The 19,797-nt window shown below is 39.7% G+C and overlaps 1 protein-coding gene across 2 annotated transcripts; it reads left to right on the plus strand.

Annotated features, from left to right (window-relative positions):
• Window positions 1-177: 177 nt before the first annotated feature.
• lg20h10orf90 (linkage group 20 C10orf90 homolog) lies at window positions 178-19,432 on the plus strand. Of its 2 annotated transcripts, XM_044178137.1 has the most exons (12): window positions 178-1,685; window positions 1,925-2,144; window positions 2,416-3,047; window positions 4,489-4,555; window positions 6,860-6,951; window positions 8,659-9,994; window positions 11,994-12,146; window positions 12,459-12,583; window positions 13,264-13,435; window positions 14,729-14,792; window positions 15,278-15,368; window positions 17,490-19,432. In XM_044178137.1, the coding sequence occupies exons 3-12, from the start codon at window positions 2,460-2,462 to the stop codon at window positions 17,526-17,528; spliced, it is 2,727 nt and encodes a 908-aa protein (XP_044034072.1). In that variant the 5' UTR covers window positions 178-1,685; window positions 1,925-2,144; window positions 2,416-2,459; the 3' UTR covers window positions 17,529-19,432. The 2 variants fall into 2 exon arrangements, with proteins under 2 accessions (XP_044034072.1, XP_044034074.1); XM_044178139.1 differs by having other exon boundaries at window positions 178-2,144; window positions 8,659-8,899.
• The last annotated feature ends 365 nt before the right edge of the window (window positions 19,433-19,797 follow it).

Consider the following 19,797-nt stretch of genomic DNA (forward strand, 5'->3'; position numbering starts at 1 on the left):
GTGATAAATAAAACGATAAGTGAACTGTATGACCGTCGTCTGGTCATCACATCCACCAACACACGAAAACAAATCTTTTGTAGAGAATAATTTAGTGTGTACATCACTTTTATTAGTAAGCTTGCTAAAACGTTTAGGCTACTGCGAATTTTAAATAAAAATGAACGGCAACACTAATGGTTTGGTTTCATTCTGTCATACTTATAATACTTGCAAAAAGATACACAAAACACAGATATCCAAAACAAAGGGCACAAATTCAATAGAGTATGGGATTATTATATGATCAAATAAAAGGAACAAGCTATACTAATACTACTAAAAGCAATGGTAAACATACACAGATATGCAGATAGCATGTGGATTAGTCTGATTAAAAAGTAATGTGGGATTTAAATGTGCTTAAAGTACAATTTGGATAAAATTGCTTTTTATTTTCTATACAGGCATAATATAACTGCTGGGAAGAATAAAGCCATTGTCAAAATTAGAATTTTTCTGCTTCACTCAGCTTGAAATAAAGAAATAAATAGTAAAGACACACTAGTTACACACATACTGTTTCAACTTATTTTAATCCTATCATAAAAAAATGTTTACTGTATTCCTGTAAATAGATATGTTTCCTATTGTGACCTTTCTTCATTGTAAAACACACATTTTACTCTGATTGGCCCAACTACAAAATTAATACAGTCTATGTCCATTTCCTTCCGTTTTTGTGCTTCATGATGAAGCTATTTGAGCCTCGGCGAGCCTGACATTCTGAGCAGTGATGTGTTTAACTAATATGAGTTGTTCCTCAGAGCTGCAGGTGCTAAATAAAAGACATCAGAGGGATGCACCTGGTGCACGCATTTGAATCCACCCATCTTTATTCATCTTGTTCGCATAAATGTTGCATCCTGTGGTTGCATCCCATCTTTTAGAGAGGTGTCTCAAACTTATGACCCCATTCTCGCTTCCTCTACTTGTCATGTTGGAGTATTACCAGCAGAGGGCACCACCGCTTTCAAACTTATTCTCATTCACAAGAAGCTACCTCTTTTGAACCTTGTTTAAATCTGTCCTTACTCAATTGAGTTTTTGATTTGTTTTGATGTTATCTTCCAGACAGAGCAGACAAAAAGATGCAAATTGCTTTACATCATTGCATATTCCTTCTGCATGTAGCTTCTCAGCTTGATAAGGTGTCTTAAAGCAGGTCACAGCAATTGATATTTAAGATATCTGTCTTATCTCTGTTTTTGAAAGACATTTGGAAAATGTTATTCCACTGAGTAGGACTGAAGTTGCTTTGAAAGACATCTTGGGACTGTTAATCTACTGAGAAACACTGAAATTCATTAAACATCAAAGCAACTGCCAATTTGTTTTTTTGGAAGAAGTCATATCTTTGTTGATCTGTTTAACTGTCTCTAAATAAAATCTGAAACAGAATCCTGTCTCTAGCTTAGGCAAGTCTTCTGTCTTGTAAATACCCTTCACTCATGCATTGTGGGACATCATGTGGGTCACGTTACTTATCCAAGAGGACACTGGCCCATTTTTAAGACAGTCTTGCAAAAGTCACATGGCTTGGATAGAGGCTTGAGGATAGCAATGCCTCATCATCAGCCACCAACCACGAGATCACAGGGAAGAGCAGAAACAGGGGGAATTCAACAAAGAGGATTTCTGAAGCCGTAAGTGTCTCATGGAATAACATGGATAATCTGCTCATTAGAGATGCTCTATCATTTGTAAGGACGCCTGAATGTCAGGAAGTTTGATTCGCTCTTTTAAACGTTGCATGGTGACTTGTATAAACCCAAAATTTGATGGTTTGATAATTAAATTGCTGAATGTTAATGATGTTCTTTCTTTAAATGGAGATCTTGTTATGTCAAGCATTGCATCAACAAGTGTTTGTTTTTTCTTTAAGCCCGCCCACCCCTCTGTCTCTTTCCATCTCCCTCTCTGCATTGGATGTTCAGCCCTTGTGCTCAGTAACTCTTTTGTTCACCAAAGCATCCCTCACTGCTGACTGGAGACAGTACCCACCAGCACCTAGTTTATATCAAGACAGAGAGTGTTTACTTCCTAAACACTATGGACTGAGGAGAGTTGGAAGCAAATGAAAAAGGATGGTTTGTCAGTAACTGGTAAGTAATAGTATCAGCAGCACTGTAGAGTGGTTTAATGAAAGCAGGAAATTGAAGTGTGTCTTATGATCTAGAATAATTTGCACTTATTTCTCATTCTTAATCCTTATTCTGATACCTTCTCATAACAGATCAGTAACAAAGATGACCTCCAGCATTCTTGTAGCTACTAATTCCCTGTAGTGCATTTCTGGCATGTCTCATGGTAAGAAGTCCAGTTGAGCCAGGGGATTCTCATTAATACCTCCACTGTAAATGGCTTTTATCGTAGGCTGAAACTCGAGATCTGTGAGTGGTTACCTGAGCTCCAGAGGGATGACTCTCCGCAGGCCAGCTGCCCACGTACGAAGAGCTCCGGGCTGGAGGAGATCAGGAGACGAGTCCTACTGGGAGAGCTTAATGTCAGAGGGGGAGGTTTTGCCCCGAGTCTCTCGCCCCCCACATGCACCTCGGCCCCAGAGTGCCATTGAAGGAGGCCAGCTGGACGGCTGGCTGGAGCACCTGCAGAGGATGCAGAGCGACCTTCTCAGAGCCCCAGTTCATGATCAGGTTCCAACTTTCAATGATCGGACAACATCCATGCCTACTCTCGACAGACCAAATGGACATGCCTGGAGACAGACCGGGATTCCATCCTTCAGCAGGGGTTCATCTTCATGTGGGAGTCCCAGCCTGTGTGAGAGTTCACTGGGCAGCCAGGATTCCCTCCAAACTGGGTTTGTTTCTCCTCCAGAGCGCAGAGGAAGCTGGGAGAGAGCTCATATTATGCAGGCCCCACGGAAGGAGCAGGCTCAACTCAGTTATCTTGCTCCAGTCAAAATTGGGTGGCTGCCAATCCAAAGAAAAGTGATGGTGGCTAATTCTTGCAACCAAAACCAGTTTATGGACCACTCTGCTGGCCAGGTAAAACACATAACATAACAGCCTTAAGCATATATTGAGAACGTTTTCCAACAGAGCATTTTCTGATGTTACAGAAGTTTCTGGAATTCTTCAGTCTACATTTAGATTAGAAAGATTTGAAGAACTCAGAGAAATACAAACAGTTAGGTCCTTTACCTTCTAAAAGTAAGCAACCCAGTTCATTTTGGCAGTTTCAGGCCTTCTTTACTCTTTTGGAGCATTGAGGATTCTCCTCTCAGAGAAACCTTGTAGAACAGCTTTTTTGTGTCTGTTCTTTAGGGCATCAACTTTTTAAAACAGACCTTTGTAAAGACGCTGGACTGATTTACCCTGGATTTGGCACTGACATCCTCTCAGGCTGTGTGATTGTGATTCTTGCATTTTAGTGAGACGGTTTAAGCTCTGCAAGTCTGAAGGTAAAGTGCCGTGTAATGGAGGTGATGGTGCATAGTGCCAGGCAAGGCAGACTAAAACACACAGAGTGCCACAGAGAGCCATTTGTAGTCAAGTCTCAGTTACCCAGGGAGAAGGCAGAGCTCCGGCATCCTTTGAAAACAGCTTACTCTGCAGGAACTCCACGCATTCTCAAAAGGTTTACGACTCATTTGGAGCTGTGGCAGCAGAGATTGAGCTTTGTGCCCTGAGAGGATGCAAGTCAATGTACAGAGAAAATTCAATGGGAGTGTGAACTGATAACATGACTTCAAAATCGATAAGTTGCTGTGCTGTACCAGAGATTTGACTGAACTGATGCACAAAGCACATCCCTTCCCCTGTGACTCTTCACTGGAAAAAAAAATATTATGTGAAGTCAGTGTTGAGATATTTTTGGGATTTTCACAACAGTACCTTAAATAAAAAGTTGGTTTAACTGATATTTATGAGCCCTAGTTCTGAGAGATTATGCTTAAAGAAATAGTTTGAAATTTTTGGGAAATATGCTTATTGCTTTCTTTGCCAAGAGTTAGATGATGAGATCGACCACTTAGATCACTCTCGTGGCTGTACAGTAAACATTGAGCTGCCAGTTAGCTTAGCTTAGCACAAAGACAAGGGGAAACAGCTAACCTATTTTTTTACACTTTGGTTTAAACAAACAAGATATAACATGTTAATTAATGAGCTTTAGAGTTGTTGGTATGTTTTGTTACCTTTGGACAGAGGCAGGCTAGATTTTTCCCCATTTTCAGTCTTTGTGAGAAGCTAAGCTAACTGGCTGCTGGCGGTAGCAGTAGCTTCATATTTACCATACAAACATGAGAGTGATATCGATCTTCTCATCTCAGTAGGAAAGCAAATATGCGTGTCTAATTATTCTTTCAAACGTATCAGACGCCTGGATTTTCTACCAAACGAAAATCTACTTTTTTAGGCCAGGTAATACTGATGAAAAGGTACTTTTTTGGTGAAATCATGTCTTATAATGGAACTTTTTTTACAGGTGAAATTGAAACAATCCATAACTCCAACATTTAAGGAGAATCGAGCAACAGCCAATAGGCACCGGGGTATGTACTGACATGCAATTTGCTGTATCAGTTTACAATCACTTGTATAACAGCTGGGTTTTCAGTAAAGTATAGTAAAAACAATACTCACCTAATTCCAAGTGTGATCATTATAAGAGTTATACCTTAACGCAATACATAAAACCAAATTTATGGTTATAACATGAAGTAACTCTTGCACCACAGAAAATTACCCAAAACACATGATGTTGTTGTTGATAGTGCCTGATCAGTGCTAAAACAAAAATGGCCACAGGGTAACAGGGGCCGAGTTAGCCAAAGGGAGAACAAGAGCTTATTTCAGGGCTGACTTGCCACACACTTTACCTGCCTCTAATCAGCTCCTTGCAGCAGTGTTGCCCCTGTCCTTTGCAGGTTAAGGAAATCGGCGCTATTAGGCTTGAAAAGGTGAAAAAAAGAGATGGAGGGTGGGGGGTCGGTTTGGGGAGCGAGAGGCAGAAAGATAAGGAGAGATGCAGACTGACTGGAGAAAGAGCCCTGTTAATCTTTGAACATGGCAGCCCCACACTCTCTGGGTTTGATCTGTGGTTTGATCTTCCAACCTTGTCGTTGTTTATACATAGATTATCTTGGCAAGGCTCAGGCTGCTTGCAGAAATCAAAGCAATCCATCCATGGCAGCAAGGAACTCTGATAGAAAGTACAGGTGCTTTAAGAGCTATAAACCTTATTAACATCATATACACTGTTAGTTAAAATCTACATGTACAGGCTGTGTTGACTTAATGAAAGGTATACTCATGTTAGACTATTATTAACTATCATTTACCATCTCCATATGGTCTATAATGTAGGTAAGATTGTTTTTTCTACCACTCCTTATGAGCCATATATGGTATAAGCATGATAAAACATGATCATGTAGAATAATTGAAGAAAAAAACAAGTTGTGCCTCTGCATTTGACACACAATATTTCTGGTGATGCTCTTTGATCAATTATAAATCTCTTGCTAGTCTATCAAATGGGCCATAAAAATTCATATTTATAGTTACTTCACAGTGAATAATAATACTATGCGGGTGCATGTAGACAAATTGGCCACAGCTGAAAAACCACCAATGAGTTGAAGAAAAATTATGAACAAGAAACAAAAATCTCTATGCAGGACTGCATCCAAATAAGTCTTGTTTTGATGCTAGTTGCTTTTGCTCAGCTGTCAGAACATTTAAATCCACAATTTCACATCTGAATCCAAATGAAACCATCAGAAATTCCAACCACAAATATTCCAACAACGAATGGCTCGGTTACACTCCAGCTAGCAAATTATCCCTCCTCTTTTTCATCTTTTTTTCTCTCTCTTTCTGGTTGTTGCTGACAACCCTTGCAGAAGTAGTTTTAATCAGACTCGAGGTCTCATTGCAGACACTTAGTGCCCTCTCCCTCCATAAAAGTCACATTTAACAAACTTAAAATGACCTGACGTTAATGAGCAAATGATAATAAAATTGGATCTTGTGCTCCAAGGGCCTTCATGTTTAGACAGGCTGGCCAATTTTCACCCTGCTCACACTTACTATTTAGATAAAACTCATGAGGATGAGGAATAAATTGGGAGGGTGGGGACTTCAGAGGGTATTTGCCATATGGGCTTGCTTCTTTATTTTCCTCTGGGATATTATGGGATGTCAGCTGTTGATTTAGAAAAAACGGTTATTTGAGCTGAGCTACTAGAAGTAATGAGAGAAGCTCTTTCAGGGGGGCCACAAGTTGGTATGTGGGTCTTTATAGAGAAAGAAATGAGACATAGGGATAGCAGCAGGTGGAACAATGTGTCAGAAAGAGTCCTTTATGACACCTCTAAGACACGTTTTTTTGTTTTTCAGCTGTTATCACATTTGCAAAGTGGTGCAATTTTCACCTTGTCTCTTGTTTTCTCCCTTAAAATGAAAAACACCACAGATTATCCACACAGCATTCAAGGGTTATCCCAAAGTGAGAGCTAGTCGCCATGGTAACAGCAGCAGGTGGAAATGCAGCCAGGCACGCAGTCAGGGTGGCAATAGAGTATCAGTCAGGGCTGAGAGGCAGACCAGTCAAGTTGCTACGTCTCCTGAGGAAGAAGAGAAGTGGCTCCGGGGTGGTGCTAGATTCACTTTACTGTGCCAACGTCAATTATTGACAGTGTCAACATTGCCATACAGTTAGAGGATTGCCTGACTTGTATGTGTGTGTCGGGTGTGTGTGTGTGTGTGTGTGTGTGTGTGTAAAAGAGAAAGAGAGAGAGTAAGAGAGCATGAGGAATGTGACAATGGATGATTTGTTTTGCCTTGATACATAGATGGAGAGGTGGAGAGAAGTCACACCAGTCCAAGCGCTTTGGGTGTGAAGACGTGGCAGAAAGCTGATCAAGGCTCTACCATTATTAAACAGGTAACTGATAACACCTCTGGTATGATTGTTTTTTTACCTTTTTTTACATTGAGCTCAGGATAAAACCAGGAGATAACACTACAGTTGTCGAATATTATGATGGATATCAGTGGGTCTGTGTGTGTTGGGGCTGGATACTGAGGTGAAATTAAGTCTTCCAATCCTAGTGTTATGCTTATATTATGCTTTCTGATGCTTAGGGCCCTGTCTCCAGTTTCTAACCATGATAGATTTAGTGTTTCAGTGTTGGCTTAGTAAGACACTCATAATGTTGGATATACCAAGGGCCTCATTTATCAACACTGTGTTGAAAAAGGTCTAAATTCACTCCTAAAAAGAAAAAATGTAAATGTCTGTACATACAATTGAAAAAAGGAAAAATAAATTAACTATTATTTTTCATTTGTACTTCATTTAGTTTCATGTTCACTTGCCTCCTGGACACCTAGACTACTACACATTCTGACCCCTCAAGTACAGTATGTGACGAGAGAGTCTCATTTACATGAAGAAATGGCAATAAAATATCACTTATGTTGCAAGCCATCCCTTTAGCTGAGGGAAATGACACTCATTTATGATATGTCCAAGAGGTCCAAGGGGTCAAATATGAAAAACTTTTCAGATTTAAGTTTAGAAAATAAAATAATAGATACTCTGTGGAATTTGAAAGAGTGGAGACAATATAGCAGGTCAAAGCTTACTGAAATTAAAAAGTAATGACTTATGATCAACACAAAGGCAACTGGCTGATGTCAGACTTCTTTGCTTTATGGAGCATTATCGTCACAGAGGTCAGTGTCTGTGTGATCCCTGCCTGGTGCAGCATTTACCCAAAGAAATGCAAAATTAGACATTTTGTACTGAAGACAATGTCTAATTGTTGCCTTATACGCGATTTAACTGGTTTAACTGGACTAAAGTTATTTAATCAGAGGATTTGTATGTATATGAATTTGATCATAATTTGAGAAACATATCAGTGAACTACAGTAAATATCTCTAAAAGAGATAAATAATTAGACTATTATTGTGCTACTTTTTTCTTCATGGATTACTCTCTTTGGTGAATAGTATTTTGTTGACAGCCACACGTGTTGTGTGTAACAAAATGGCTAAATATCATACTACTTATGCAACATTAATAAATGAGGGATCAGGGAGGTATGTCACATCATAAACCTGCTGACAGCAGGGACATATCAGTATTTCTCCATGCTCCATAAACACCATCTCTAGCCCAAGGACCAGAATCTTTTGCTTTTTGCCTCTCAGTTTCTGCTGAGGATAGAGTCACATTGTGATTCTGTGCGGGATAAGTCACGCTGTGTGCTGGCTTTGCCTGCTGCTTCCATTGCTACTGGGGCATTCACTGTGTCAAGCATGGGGAGAGACATCTGACTAAAGAACAAACAGCAAAACCCTGAAGAAAGACAAGACAGCTGACCCGCTGCTGAAATGTAGTATTAGAGAGATGTCATACTGTCAATATCTCATGCCGTATTAAATGAGGTTATGCTCCATTTTCTGTATTTGAAAACTTGAAAACAGGAGCTCAAATTGGCAAGATGAATGTACAGCATTTGTTTTATTGTGTTGAATAATGACAAAACATTAGCATTAACAACAACAGGAAGGTGGGATGGGGTTTCCATGCATAATTAAGGATATTTATCACATAGAATCTCTTTTATCCACATGCTGTAGGTGCCAGAAAAACGAAGCTTTCCTGCTAACGAAGGGGACAGACCTGTAGGCTGGCAAGCTCTAAGGAGAGGCTGGAATACCAACAGGGTGTCAGCTTTCCCTGGAGGCAGCCAGTCCAATGAGCTCCCCACAGGGACCAGCTCAGACCCCAACAGGAAGTCCCCTCTGATGAAAACAACCAGCATAGAGCCCCTCAAACATACTTCTGCTGATCCCCGCGAACCACACACTCTGCCTCAAGGTACAAACAGCACAGAGACATACAAGTCACATACTCCTTTGCATAGGACAAGTAATGTTCAGCCTATAAGGGCAACAGCCCCGCTGTGTAGAACAAACAGTAGCTCACAGCCCTCACATAAACAGACAAGCTCTGCTGTGACTACAATCATCCCTCAGAACAAAGCAGGCTTCTCCTCCATCACTATCTCCTCCAGGAAAGTGAGCAGATCGTCCAGTTTGCCTGGCTCCCACACCTGCAACCACTCTTCTCAGTCCAGTGAATCCTCTTCTCTGCCACTAGCCCACCAGTCCATGGACCCAAACTCCATGCAGGTCACAGTGCAGAGGAAGGCCACTATAGTCAAAGTGACAGAGCAAAGGATGATGTCCAGCCCTGTCCCGAGCACAAAAAGGGCGGGGACCCCACCAGCCAGCCATGCTTTGGACACAGTGGTCCACAGAAGAAAGGCTACCATCATCAAAGTGACAGAGCACAGGGAAAGCTACAGTCCAGCCAAGGTTGGGTCTGGGATGAGGCACCCAGAGTACAGACACAGCTACACAGAGGGAGTGTACAAGGAAAACAGCATGTGGAGTCAGGGAAACCATTCACAACACAATGCAGCATCTTCATATCACCATCTGGATTCCACAAAGAGGTCAAACTCTGCTGTAGCACCAAATACATCCACTCCAGATCCAGAGAAAAGTGGTGGAACACTACACAGGTCCACGCTGAGACTTTTTGTGAGCACCCCCCCTGCTATAGCAGCACCCACTCCCTCAGAGGTTTCTCTGAAGGCTGTTGGACAGAGATTGGACAGGCCGCACAGACCGCTGAGCTGCTATGGCAATGTGTTTGGACACACTGAGCTAAGCAATGAGAATGTGACACAACCAGCTGCCAGGAAATGGAGCTTTGGGCTTCCACAAGAGACCAATATCAACCCTGTGAACTCCGACAGCAGTTTCATCAGCCCTCGAACAGCAGTGAAAGAAGCAGGTCAGCTAGTGGCAGACACCCTTAAGCCAAATGGAGGCGAGAAAGAAAGATTGCCGCCAGAGAATGCAGTGAGGAGAGCGTCCCCCTGTCTAACTCTCATCAAGGCCCCGGGTAGGTTTCTCTGTCCCACTCCGACAGTCTTCTTGTCAGCACACAGGCTCCCTTTGTCTCTGATCGCCATTTTCAAAGGATGGCAATGTCTAAATATACACTTCTTTTGAGCCATTAGTGTGTTCTAGCTCAAAGTTATTACACACTTCATTGTTCTGGGGCTGAACTCTCAGGTTTGATATTGTCTTTCACCTTTGATGTCTTATTGATAGGCATAATTCGATTGTATTGGGATGATTCCTTTATCTGCTGCCTTGAGTGCAATTGACACTCATGCCAGGTATCTGCACCAATATTAAATAGCATCGCCTAGTTGCAGAGGCCCCATCGGCACCTACGGACGCTTTCTCATTTTCACCTTTTTTCATTTTCCCACGCATCTCTTTGCATGTATAATCTATTCTAGTCCCCCTTTTCACTGACTGCACAGGGGAGGAAGAGAAATCACAAGCTGCTAAACATGGTGAAAATAAAGGATGGACGTGTTAGAATCAATTTTGGCAACCAGATCATGCAATGCCACTGTTAGATTTGGATGTGTTTCTTTGTAGTAATCATTTTGTGGAGACAAAGATCTTTTCACACAATCGCATTGTGGGGACTCATTGGCCATCTGGGGGAAAAAATCCAGTCTAACAAAGTTATCTATTTACTTTAGGGTTGAGACTTAGTTTTTGTTTATGGTTTGACTTGATGCATAGGTTAGGGTTTGTGAGGTTATGGTTAATGGGTTAGGTTCTTTATTTTGGTAAATACACTTTCTTAACGAGAATTAGATGAGAAGATCAATACCTCTCTCATATTAGTCTGTTGAATATGAGGTTACAGCCAAAAGATGGTTAGGTTAGCTTAGCTTAGCATAAAGACTGGAAATGGGGAAACAGCTAACATGGCTCGGTCCAAAAGTTAAAAAAAATAATCTGCCTCCCAGCACCTCTACAGCTCACATTATATCTAGTTTGTTTAGCCTGTACAAAAATCCAAAATGAAAACATGACTATTTATGGTTTTATACTGGACTCTTTCTTGGCTGGGCGCAGAAACTTCCTGAACCCTTCGCTGTTTCAACAAGACAATCAAATGTACTAATCAAGGAGCTGTAGAGCTGCTGGGGCGTGGATTTTTTAATCTTTGGATTGAGCTAGGCTAGCTGTTTCCTTCTGCTTCCAGTCTGTATGCTAGGCTAAGCTAACTGCCTCCTGGCTATAGCTTCATAGTTAATGTACATAGGTGTAGTATCAATCTTCTCATCTAACTCTTGGCAAGAAAGATAATAAGTGTATTTCCAAAAATACCAAACCTACCAAAAAGAGCTGTTTTAAAGTGTTTTTGGGCAAGTCTAAGTCTTATCTCAAGTCGTCTGAGTCATGTCACAAGTCATACTAAGGTTCAGTGCTTTAGCTAAATAATCAAATATGTAAGATGTGGGGCCATGCAAGGCCTGGCTGTTGTTGCTTATTTGTCTTTTATTACTACAGGATTTAAAAAGTCTAAAGTCAAATCTTTAGGCAGTCAAATTTAAAGTCTGACTCAAGTCCAAGTTGAAGACAACAGTTCTGAATAGATGTAAGTTAGTACAGTACAGTAGTAGTGACAATATCCTCACATGTGACAAAAATACTATTTGATTATATAAAATGGCTGAAAGAGACTGCTCAAGCTATTGTTTAGGAATGCTGTATGTTCAGGTGAATTAGTAATATGAGGAGGGAGTTTTCTGCTGAGCAAGTGTGTTTCTTTATTCATGATGTCTTTTCTCTGTGTGAAATTATTAATTATTCTTTAATCACATTCATTAACAGTGTCATCAATTAATTACAGAGGCCTGAGGCAACATAATTTAAATTCAATGTTTGATACAGTCAACCTCCAAATGAGGCACTTTATGAAATTGTGTTAAAATGCCTGTGGTGCACAGCAGCCAAATTGTAGCTCAATATCAGCTAGTGTCACTTTTTTACTTACTCTTCAGTTACATCAAAGTGCTCCTGTGTTTCAGATCCCCACTCACATCAGTCTCCAGAAGAAGTGCTTGCCCTCAATGCAGCTGCAGTCATAGCAAATATCAAACTCCAAAGACAACTTAGTAAGAAAAAATCACCAAATGGCAATTCTGAGAAGGACTCCACTGCACGACCCCAGGGAAATACTGGTATTTTTACGTCTCTCGTCCCCTCATATGTAATCATAATTTCTCACATTATAAAACATTGATCTTTGTTACAATTAACTGAAAATGTTGCAAGCTCAACACGTTAGTTTTCAGAGCTACATCTTTGATTGAATCAATATTGATACAGTGAAATTCATTGATTCTTACATAGTGTGCCTGTTTGATTCATATCAAAAAGTAATATCTCATGACAGGCCCAGAGGGCTATTGAGCAACTGTGCATTGCTCTCAGGCATGAGTAGCCAAGCCAGGTGTACGAAAACAATTAGATTTTCTCTACCTTGGTGACAGATGAGGGGAAATGTATGAAGCCACATCCAGATCAAAGCCCAGTCCAGCGCCAGAACCAACCTCATGCTGCATTTGTTCCACTGAGTCTTGACCCTGAAAGGTCACTGGAAACTATTTCTCTACAGGTGAGTTCAGAGCTATTTTTTAGCTAATAAAACAATGATGTTTTGGGATTTAAGTCTCCAAATAAGAATATTAAGCAAATAGATACACAAGTTAACATTTGTGTGACCCCTTAGAACAATACTAATAATAATGTCTGTTTGTAGCATATGTTTGTGTGTTGTAACCAGTATAACCAAATAGTGAAGTTCCTTTCTTGAATTATTTAATTTTCATTTTAGAGGCTGTAGAGGAGGTAAAACTATCTAGTATTTCACAAAACAAAGATTAGAGAAAAAAAAAATTGTAGCAGAAATTCTTTTTTGTTTTTACATCCATATGTTCTTAATTATCTGACCACTCAGGTTTATCTTAACCCCCTTTGGGGATTTTGACCCCCAGGCTGGCAACCAATGAAATACACAACAATGTCAGCGAAAGGGAATAAACAAATAAACAGTTTGCACATTGCAGGGCTCCAATGTCCACTTATTTATTGCACCAAGGTGATGTTTCAAGCATAACTGCTCTTCATCAGACAGTGAAAGGGAATTACACATTTCTACTGGCTTTGGAGTTGCCAGTCCCCAGAATATAGCCCTGGGGCATCCCAGAGCTATATTCTGGGGCGGGTGGAGGTGGAAATGGGGGGTTGGGCTTAAGTGTTTTGTCAAGAAGAGCGATATGTTTCTGGTTTTGGCAGGAAGCACTGCAGAGGTCCAGACCAGACTTCATCAGTCGTTCCCAGGGCAGAGTGCGAGAGCTGGAGGAAAGGGCACAGGAGAGGAGGGAGCTGGCGGATTCAGTAGACCCACAGTCGGATGCTGCTCTCAGGCAGAGGAGAGCCCACAGTGCCCAATCTACCTCTCTGAACGGTACTGTGCCAACAGCCACCCTCACCTCTCTCATCCACTGTACTGCCCATTGTCCCATTGCAGCTGCAGTGGCTGTTTGCCACATCACCAATCACACACATACAGACATAGAACAAAGAGCAAGGGGCCAATATGTGTTTTTTTCAACGCTCATACCAATATTTTTGGATTTAAGCTGCTGAGGTAACACTTTGCTCATTTCCACAATATATTCATGTTTATTTTTCGCTTGAAGGCGTACTAAATCCACTAAAATCCTCTACTGAAACCCAAAATACTGAGTTAGCAGTAATTTTAGACAGGGTGATCCACCAAAATTACTCATTGACAGGCAAATATCTTATTAAGTTTCTGTACTATTATTAAGTACATGAAGTAAGTTACAGAAATTGCATAGAAAAGCTAAATGAATAAATAAAATAAGATAAAGAAAATGTACAAAGAAAATGATAAAGAAAAGAATATATTATATTCGGGATGGATCACATTACAGGCCAATATCTGAAATGTAATAAAAGGACATTTTCAGTCTGATATATCATCTAAACAATTTTTAGGCCAACTGTAAAGAAAGAAAAAACATGAAGGAGAGAAAGACAGAGAGAACTAGCACACGGGGCTAAGCTGTGACTAAATAACACAATAAAAGGCACTTGTAAGTAATGAAACAAATGGCTTTATTGCATATATATATATATACACACACACGTGCTCCTCTATTGAATAACAAGATTTCATTGCCAGCACTGGATTTCAGCAAAAATATTTCTGTGACCTTCAAATTTCATTAAGCTCTCAATGCAGTGTTCTGTCTAATGAGATTTCCATCCAGAGTGCCAGGCTTCAGTAAACAATAAAGAATTTAAAGATTTGTGACAGAGATTTTGTAGCTCTCTCTGCCCTCTACTGGTTGTAACAGAAACATACACCAGTGGGTCAATGACAGCTGGGATAGTGACAGATTTAGACTAGTTCAGAAAATAACATTAGTTCACTGTGGGAACTCACAGTTCTTGCACGATGGTGATACAAAATGATACGTCATAAACTGTCTTGAGAAGCTAGTAGAGCAAGTGGAATTCATGTCCTTATTCAATATAATCTTGTCTGTTCTTTCTGGAGATTGCAATATGACCTTTTTTCTGTAAGAGAGGAGGCTTTCAGTCCCTTCAAACATCAGGAAAAGCTAGCATGATTTACTGCCATGCTTTTAAGCCTTCAACTCAATCCGCATTGTGTGTGTGTGTGTGTTTGTGTGTGTGTGAATGTGTTCGTACATGCTCGTGTTTCCAGATAACCTTTTCAAACCCAGAGATAGAGCCATTATTGGGAAAGAGATGCAGCTCAGATCTAAGTGGTGAGTTCCATCTCAATCTCTACCTTGGCACACTGTCAGATGCAGATTGATTCTTATCTCTTGGTTTGCTTTTGCATGTGAAGACAGAGCCTGTATCAGTGACATCTCCATACAAAATATGCTGCTCTTCTTTCTCTGCCAAGACTTCTGCTCTAATTACGTTTTTTCCCTTCCTGGCCTCACTTGTTTATTTTTCATCCTGACAGATCCACCTATTGATTAGGAAGAAATGTTAGACTGAGTGTTAGACTGTGGATTTATACAGAATGCAGTGTTGCATATAGTCAATATACAGTAAGTAGTGGTGCATGGAAAGCGAATGACTGTATTCCACCATTAGAAAATACTTGAATGTAACTATAAAAGGGATTGAAGGTGACTTAATTCTTGGTTGACAAATACTGTTTTTGGATATTTTTTAAATATCAACCCTAAACGACTCTACCAACAATCATAAAAGATGCAAAATGATCATTTTGTTACAGTACGCTTGCAGAGGTGAAGAGAAAGAAAGAGAAAGAGAAGAAGAGGGAGGTGTGTTTGAGCAACAGACAGCGAGTTGAACTCTTCAAAAAGGTAATCTCTTTTTGTCAAAACACAGATAAATAAACCCATTAATCCTCACTAACCTGAAGTCAAACATCATTCAAAACCACATCATTTTATTTTTAATTCTTGTGAAGATCCCAAATTTTCCAAATATGCCAAATATGTCAAAAGACATCTAGAATATTTCCATTTGATGGAATGATGCAGCCATAAAGAGCATGGAGTGTTGGGTTTTAATATTTCACGACGCAAACATAAAATAGTTTTAATGAAGAGCTGGAGCAGCCTGGTACAAAATATACAGTATATGATACTGACAGACAGTGTGGAATAAGATGAACAACTTAAGGGAGAAAAAACTGTATAGCAAGGGGTTAATATGGTAAATAGAACAAGATGATCAGCTGATTAGACCATCTTACATTAGTGCAGTTAGACTGATTCTTTTGTTCCAGTGGTCATCTCTTAATAAGCACCAGATCTGCCTATTTTGATCTCCCTGAAGTTGTTATGAATGAATATGTACGCAGAAATGATGCACTCAATTGCCAAATACCTGAAAATGAATGGAATAAAGCCAATCACCTCAAAACAGCTTGCCACAGTGTTAACAACTACTTGTTTGAGACACAAAACAGAACATTAATTGTGTATTTGACCCACACGCAACTGAGCAAGTAATATCACACCTTTCTCCTACAAGCTCAATTAAACCTGGCAAAGGGTGAAACATTTTGAAGTAATGGCACGCTAAAGGGCTGTAGAAATAATGCAGATTTTTCTCTCTCGCTGTTGAAAATAATGGCTTCAAATTGTCTACCAACTCCATTATGGTTAACTGAAAAGACTGGCATTGAGGGGGGCACATGAGGTTGAACTTAAAGGATATTTTCTGCAAAAACCTTAGAAACACAAAAACAAGGGGGTGGGTGGCACACGCAGTGTATTTCTGGATTTTCTTCTGTTGAGGCGGACAGGTTGGCCTTGTGGGCTTAATAATAAATTACAATAAATAATATAAAACAGAGCCTGATGTATATTCTCAGATTAACAGTGATCGATTAGTGTCTTTATCTTCTTTCATAGTACTCTGATGAAACAATTTAGTGGTCATTTTGAAGTAGGAATTCACATTTTTATTGAGTATCTGGTCACTGTTTCTCCACCACATACTCAACGTCATAGTCAAAATCCCATATTCCATACAGCATATTAATTAATAGCTTTATACATGTTTTTTATTAAATCTTCCAAGATATGATAATAATAATTATTGTAAGGTTTCAGCAATATTACTTTCAGTAACTTGTCATAGAGATGATCTTTAATTTTGTGCTGTTGTACTGATTGTGTGTAACACTGGGAAGAAGATGTAAATGTCAATTCTGCTTATTTCCAAGAGGAGTCACATTACATTGAAAATTTAAGCTGTTGAAGGATTTCTTGAGCTTGTCTTTGCTTTCAGAACAATGAGTTTATTATTCCACCAGAGGTCGCTGCTGCCAAACTTTTGCTATTTTCTTCTGATTAGAAAACCTGAAAAAAATGACACTCCACAGGCATGTGAAGCAGGTATTATTAGTTGTTTTTTATTGTATGGTCAATAATTATCACACTTTACAGAACAGAGTTTGATTTGCTAGAGAAATTTGAGTCGCTCTCTTTCACACTGCACCCCACACCCTTTCTCTCATTATGGAGAGAAACTATGAACAGTCTCATTGTGCTGAGTGTATGAGGCCTGTGTTCCTAGTGAAACAAAAGGCCCTTCAGTGGCAGAGAGAGCTACAGTGCAGTGCCACCATTCAGCCGAGCTGCAGACAGTGTGGGTGCCCACACACAGCTGCTCCACCCACACTGCTGCTGTGGCAGATAAGACCGGGAAGAGGGGCGATGCCAGAGATCCAGCAGGTCCTGAAAGAGGAGCTGGAAATTTGAACGGTGTGGGTGAGAGGATGGCAGGGACCAGGCTTCACTCCTGTTTCTCTACAGGACTGTTTCTTTCCCATCTGAAGCTGGAAGAGAATGTTTGTGTTTGTGTGTTTTTGCCTGGACTGCAAAAAAGCCACATGGTTTTTGGGAGGACTAGACTGGTAATCTATAGCCATCATTCTGTACTAATCTGAGTATTTTGTTTTCTTGTTGCAGAAACTGTTGGATCAGATTCTTCAAAGGAGCAACAGCTAAATGACTGACAACAGATGAAGATGATGACATGACAAACCCTGCAGTGTATAACAGACTGATAAAATGAACGTTGCCCTTTGACAGTGCTGAATATGAATTAAAATATTAGTGTAGGTCATGATATAACTCTAGCTGTCCTTTAGCGCCTTTTTTTTCTCTAATGTATTAGGATTACATTTGATTTACAGAGCTTAACATCTGTTTTTTTAGCTGAAAGATAAATCCATGGCAATCTTCCAAAAGCCAAGAAGGTCATTTAAGATCACTTACCGCAGTTTTGAAGTTTTTACCACTTTTTACCAAAGACTCTTCTGGATAAAAAAATATATTCTGATGCACAATAAGAAAGACTTTTAACCTGTTTCCCTTATTGCAACTCTACTGAAGAGATGGTAGGTGAAAGTGACATATCTCCACCACATAAACATAATGTTAACACAGATAAATACCTGATAATAAAACTTTTTTATTTTGTTAACATGTTGTACAAATCCAGCAAGAAGATATGTCCATCTTTGTATGGATGAAAAATCAGAGTAGCAGTTTGAGACAGCTTAAATAGGTTACAATAGTATATAGTATAATAGTATGACAGAATATATTTGATGCACTTGGGCAGAAGCGTCATTAAGAATTCTGGAAATACCTTCAGAACAGCGCTAAGTGTTTATAAATGACCGTCTGGGTTTCTGAAAGATTGCCATAGATTTGTCTTTTGAGGAAAAATAGATACTTATCTCTGGGACTCAGCTGTCCTAGTTGCACTTGTATGCGATTACAAATGAAGATGGCCAAAATTCTGCTTTGGTTGTAATCAAATATCGCATTGAGCCCCATAAACACACTGACTGATAAGCTTTTGATGTAACATCTAAACCACGAATGCATGCTGTTTATCAGTATTATCTGGTTTTCACTTGATTGCAAATTGCCTTTCTTTCCAGAATACTTCGTGTAATGGGATGCAGAGTAGCCTCTCACTGCACGATAAAGCACTGATATCCTCACGCAGCCACTTTCACATGATCTCATGTGATGTGAAGCAGTGATATAAGACAGAATCACTCATTATGCTTCGCAGTCTCATCCAGGACAGTCTTCAACCGTCGTCCTTATTATACAACCAATAAGCAGAAAGAAGCCTGAAGTGGGTTCTGCCATCATTCAGTGCCAGCTATTAGCTGTAAGATGGAGGAATGTGACCTCTTCTCACTGGAAATGCCCTGTTAATGGACAGTGCCGATTTGAATGGAGCTTTTGTCTCTGTCTTTGTCTCATGATGGACTGGGGCCTGCCATTGCAGATTTAGATTTGTGTGTTTTGATCCAAAGTGAAAGTGCTCAGGGTGCTACTCAGCAACATGATAGAGCTGAGCATAAATCAAAAGTGAGAGTGTGAATATTTATTTTTGGAATAATAGACAATAGAAAAGACACTCTTCATTATTAATTGTTATTTTACTCATTAGCCTTTAAGTTGGAGTTCTTTCATAGTCTAGCTGTTTCATCCATCTAAATTTTCACTGATGTCTTGGAGAAGACAGATGATTGCTACTGACTATTTTTGTAAACCTTATTTCAGTTCACATGCTGGTGTGGGTGTATTTGGACTGTAGGGAATAATTAATAACAGCACTCATGGTTCATAATTGTTTTCTTCTTCCTAAAATGAGTCATTTTAGACTAGAAAGTAGAATAAGACATCCAACTGCTGCGTGAAGAAGGTTATTTACTGTGTGTGTCGTTTTCTCTATTCAACTTCACAAAGAAGGTTTCGCTATGCAATATAACATTCTTTCAACTTTATTATTTTGTTTGAATTTAATTATATGTATTTTACATTTGAGTTGTATCTTGTTTGATTTTCTTCCAAATGTGACTATAAAATTTGCGTCATCAAGCAGTGGTGAAAAGTTGTGTTTTTTCTCCGAACTGCATCGACATCTAACAGAGGTTAGATGAAATAACTTCCATAAAGCTGGGATTTATTATTGAGCACTATCTGTCCTAGCACACTAACAGAAAGTCCTATTTTACTGCCTGCTCCTCTCTGCACCTTATCATCTTCCTCCAAGCATCCCCTGGTTCTCAAAAAGAGCAAAAGATCAGCTCTTTGTACCATCCCATAGCTGAATGTTGAGTTCCAGCAAAATCAGCATGCACAGAAATACTCCTCAGTATTCTTTTATTTCCATTCATATTTGATCCTGAAGGAAGTGTTTTGAAAAATGGAGGTTTCTGAGCATCATGACACTAGGCTGCACCCTATA

The sequence above is a fragment of the Siniperca chuatsi genome, linkage group LG20 (assembly GCF_020085105.1).
Source record: "Siniperca chuatsi isolate FFG_IHB_CAS linkage group LG20, ASM2008510v1, whole genome shotgun sequence".
In the NCBI taxonomy this organism is placed as follows: domain Eukaryota; kingdom Metazoa; phylum Chordata; class Actinopteri; order Centrarchiformes; family Sinipercidae; genus Siniperca; species Siniperca chuatsi.

Coding starts and splice junctions, on each gene's coding strand:
- lg20h10orf90 (XM_044178137.1), top strand. CDS start 2,460: ATGACTCTCCGCAGGCCAGCTGCCCACGTACGAAGAGCTCCGGGCTGG. Junction 12,147..12,458: donor ACGACCCCAGGGAAATACTG/GTATTTTTACGT, acceptor CCTTGGTGACAG/ATGAGGGGAAATGTATGAAG. Junction 13,436..14,728: donor CCAATCTACCTCTCTGAACG/GTACTGTGCCAA, acceptor TCGTGTTTCCAG/ATAACCTTTTCAAACCCAGA.